The sequence below is a fragment of the Suricata suricatta genome, chromosome 15, assembly GCF_006229205.1.
Source record: "Suricata suricatta isolate VVHF042 chromosome 15, meerkat_22Aug2017_6uvM2_HiC, whole genome shotgun sequence".
In the NCBI taxonomy this organism is placed as follows: domain Eukaryota; kingdom Metazoa; phylum Chordata; class Mammalia; order Carnivora; family Herpestidae; genus Suricata; species Suricata suricatta.
In genome coordinates this window covers 76,809,686-76,814,033 of record NC_043714.1, presented here as the reverse complement: position 1 = coordinate 76,814,033, position 4,348 = coordinate 76,809,686, and the positions used below count along the sequence as shown (strand labels likewise).

General features: G+C 64.9%; 1 protein-coding gene across 6 annotated transcripts in view; it reads left to right on the top strand.

Annotated features, from left to right (window-relative positions):
- Positions 1 to 4,342, top strand: part of TSNARE1 (t-SNARE domain containing 1) — an 88,876-nt gene extending 84,534 nt beyond the window's left edge. For 5 of the 6 annotated variants that reach the window (XM_029923712.1, XM_029923711.1, XM_029923710.1 and 2 more), the window contains 2 exons: positions 2,347 to 2,544; positions 3,521 to 4,342. In XM_029923712.1, the coding sequence (XP_029779572.1) occupies positions 2,347 to 2,544; positions 3,521 to 4,116 (794 nt within the window). In that variant the 3' untranslated portion in view covers positions 4,117 to 4,342. The remainder of the gene's footprint in view (positions 1 to 2,346; positions 2,545 to 3,520) is intronic. The other variant, XM_029923713.1, reaches the window with a different exon arrangement.
- The last annotated feature ends 6 nt before the right edge of the window (positions 4,343 to 4,348 follow it).

The following is a 4,348-nucleotide window of genomic DNA, read 5'->3' as shown; positions in this document are numbered from 1 at the left end:
CAGGTGCCCACGGCCAGGGGCGCCCTGTGTTTGCAGACCCGGTCACGGCAATTCTCGCGGCAGCTCTGGCCCCGCCTTAGGGGCAGGGGCCATGGTCACAGCTGAGGACTGCCCAAGGGCACGGAAAAGTAGCAGGGCCAGGCCTCTTTCCAGGCTGGCCTCCCCCATTCCTGCGTGGGCTGCCCCTGCCCTGAGGGCTCCTTCGGATGGCTCTGGGCCAGCACCCCGCAGCCTCTGCTCCTCTGGAGGCGGGACTCCTCCCCTGGCCTCTGGCGAAGCCAGCACGGGGCCTTAGTGACCACAGGGACAGGCCCCCCTCCCAGCCCCTGGGCCTGGGCTCCCTGGGGCTCGCCCTCAGTGCCTGCTCAGGGCCTCCACTCTGTAATTGCTTCTGTTGTCTTGATTTGCAGACAGTATTGAAGCCTTGAGGCCAGCGAGCTCCTGGCTGGGCCAGCCGGCACCAAGTCGGTCAGTGTGAGGGGCCGGCGTGGCCGGCCCGTGGCCCCCTACATCCCCTGTCCCCCTGGGAGGCCCAGGCCCGGCCCTGTATGTGGGAGGGGCACGCACACTGGGTCTCTCTGAGCCAAGGTGGGCTGGTGTCTGGGTACGGGAGAGGCAGGAAGGCAGGGCCTGCACCCAGGGCACGGTGCACCACCGCCTGCTGTCCACACCCCTGTCAAGGCAGGCGGCCAGGGCCTTTGCCCAGCTGGCCCCTGGGAACTATGAGAAGGGCCCGCCCAGGAGGTCTCACTGCCATGGGTGCTGGGCACGCTCCAGGAGCACACTGGCCTAGGTGCCCGACAGAAAGCTCTGTGGACTCCTTTTCCCAGAAGGCCGCGGTGTGTCGGGCAGTGCCTGCCGCCTTCCCAGAGGGCACTGCCCGTGGAGAGGGCTCCTCTGGCCCCCCCGCTCCAGACCTGCAGTCTCGGTGGCTGTGTGTCTCGGCTCTGCCGTGGGCCTGGGCCTGGGCTGGAGGCTGGGAGGGAGCCTCCTTCTTGGAGCAATCGGGACTTGGCTTGGGGCCAGCTGGCTGGCTCGGAGGGAGTGAGAGCAAATATCGGCCTTTCTCTGCGGGAGCCGGGGCTTGGAGCGGCCTCGGGGGCTGACCACCGGCCCCCGTGCTGAGGCGCAGGCATCAGGCCAGGCAGGCCAGGGCCTGGTCCGGCTGGGAGGGGGCAGGGCTGGGGAGCCGCCCTCCATTTGCTCGTCGCTCAGCCTGTCTCTCCACCTCCGGGCATCCTAAAGGGGGGTGGGGCGGGCTGGACGGTCCAGTCTGGTGAGAGGAGGACCCTGGGCTGGTGGGCGGGAGCGCTTCCCTGGAGAGCGCACGCTCCGTCCTGACCGAGTAGGATCGTCTTAGTGGAAAGGACACGGTGCTCAGAGGCCAAAGGAGCAGCTGCCTGCAGGCTCAGGACGCCACACACGGGCTGGAGCGGGACCCCCGTGTGGGGCCGTGGCAGGCAGGAGATGCTCTCGTTCCCTGGGGTCCCCAGGAAGTCAAAGCCGTGTCGGCCTCTCTTCTCCATCAACGGCCGTCAGACTTGAAGTCGGGGCGCCTGAGGGTAGGCCGCACGTCAGAGCTGGTGACTGCCGCACCAGGAGAAGAAATGGGCCGTGCCAAGGTCTCGTCCACAAGGTGGGAGCAGAGGCAAGCCGGCACCGACTCGGTGCTCACCGCCTGGCCCACGGCCCCTGCCAGCTTGCACACCGAGGACAGCCAGGCCCTTGGCAGGGACCGCTCCACGCTGCTGGGTCCTCAGGGCCTCCCAGAGTGGAAGGTACAGGCTGCAAATGAAGCAAAACAGACTGGCCAGGAGCTCGGGCCCGGCCTCACGGTAAGAACGCCTCCAAGTGGCAGCACCCACCGAGGCATGCTGGCCTCCTCCCTGACCACCCTGCGCCATCTGATCAGAAGAACCTGCTGATGCCAGGACCGCGGGAGGAAGGTGGGACATGAGGAGGAGGAGCCGCAGGAGGAAGTGGAGGTGGCCCGGGGGGCCGCCCGTGTCCGTGGGCCCTCATCAGGCTCAGACCCCCTACCCTTGCCCCCTGTCCTCTGGGGTGAGGCTGCCACCACCCCATTTCCATGGCAACCCAGGAGCCCCTGGGCCCTACGGGAGGTGAGTGGGGCTCAGACTGAGGCGGTGCAGCCCAGAGCTGCGGCCATGTAGGGCTGTCCCTCCACTCGTCTCTGCCAGATGGGAGGACGGAAGTGTCCACAAGACAGGGCGTGGCACAGCCCATGTTTCAGGGTCAGGGTTTCCCAAGGGCACTGGCCAGTGTAACCTCCACAGCCAGACAAGAGGGAGGCTTGGTCATCCCCACAGCCAGGCCCTTTATGTGCAGGTTGGGGATTGAAGGTCCAGAGAAAAGAAGGGTTCCCCCAAGCCACACAGGTTCAGGAGGAAAAGCTGGCTTTGGAGACCAGGCTGCAGGATCTCATGTCCAGGGCCTTTGCTGCTGCGCTGGGGAAGCATTGCTCCATGTCCGCCCTCCCACCCTCCTGGAACAGCCCCGTGCTGGAGGAGTGCACCCACGGGCCGGGTGGGTAGGTGACGGAGGATGGAGGATGGGGGATGGGTGAATAGGCATGGGTAAACGGATAGGTGGATGCAGGATGGATTGGTGATGAATGGGTGAATACAGGCGTAGATGGATGGGTAGACAGAGGGATAGGTAAGTGGATGCATGGGTGGAGGATGGGTATGTATGGATGGATGGATGGACAGAGGTGTGGATGGAGGATGGGTGAATGATGGATAGATGGGGCACAGAGCTGTGGGTGGATAGATGAGTGGATGGATGATGGATGGACGGATGGATGGATGGATGGATGGACAGATGTACAGCGGTGTGGGTGGATGGATGAACAGGTGGATGATGGATGGATGGATGGATGGATGGATGGATGGATGGATTGTTGGAGAGAGGTCTCGAGAAATGGATGTGTGGATGGTTAGTGGACAGGGGCATGGGTAAATGGATGGATGGATGGAGTGGACAAGCATGGGTAGACGGACGAGTAGAGGGAGGCTGGGTGGATGGTGGATGGATGGGTGGACAAAGGTCTTGGGAAGTGGATGGTGGATGGATGGACAGAGGCATGGGTAGATGGATGGATGGATGGAAGATGGATGAATACAAGAAAAGGAGATGGATGCATGATGGATGATAATTGATGGGCAGATAGATTGCTGGGTGGTATGCATAGACCATTAGCTGGACCGGTGGGATGGTGGGTAGCAACCAGCTGGGTGGAGTGTAGACAAATGGCAGCATGGGGGCTGAGCACCGAGGCTTTGCAGTTGCCAGGCCGAGGTTTGGACCTATGTGTTACGAGAGGAAGGCTCATCCTCTGAGTCCTGGTTTCCTCATGTGGGGCTGCCGCCTACCAGAGGGGCATCGGGAGAGCGAAGGGGCCCTGTGTGAAGAGTCCCCAACCTGTCACCTGCCCGTCCCTCTGAGGTATCGGCCCAGTCATGGCTGTTGGAGGCTGACGTTTCCTGTCTCCTTCCACCAGCGGACGAGGAAGACGAGGCCCCCAGCTGCCTGTGGCTACCCTTGCGGACCCCGGATGGGCCAAGCCTGCCCGAACCTGACCCCCTGGACCTACGAGGAACTGTCCCCGCCCCTGCCTCCTCACCCTCCCCGCCGGACTCCCCCACCTCCCCCGCCTCCCCGGCCTCTGCGCCCCCTGCAGCTGCATTTCCAGGGGCCCTCGGACCCTCCCCACCCTCCACTGTGCCGCCCCCACCCCCTGGGCAGCCCACAGCAGAGGCCTCCGAGTTTGAGCAGTGGCTGCTGGCCTCCCATCGGCGACAAGGCGCCCTGCTCGCCCACTGGTCACAGCAGCAGAGCGCCCTGATGGCCCAGCAGAACCTGCTGCTCCAGCGGCTGGCCGAGCAGAGCCAGCGGCTGGCCGACGGCGTCGAGGCCCTCAACCAGACCCTCGGGAAGCTGGCGGAGGCCTGCGCGGCCCAGGGAGCCCCGCCCATGGTTCCGGACGGCACCCCCGCTGGTGGGGTGGCTGCTGGACCCACCAGAGGCACCCAGGGCAGCCCTCAGGGCCTGGAGGTCTTCTCAGGGATGATCCTGAAGGTGGAGGAGGAGGTCTAGAGTCTGGCCCCCAGGGAGCTGCACACAGAGCAGGGACCCCAGCCCTCCTCAGAGGCAGGCTGGGGGACAGCAGGGCAGAGTTGGGGCCTCGATGGAGCCTGCGAGGACACAGGACACACTCGCGCAGAGAAAGGCTCTGGAGCCCGTCGGTGGGTCCTGGACAGGAGCCTACTCAGGGATGTCATGGCCGGAAGAGACAGAGAGGCGCTGGCAGAGCCCGTCCCCCCCCCCC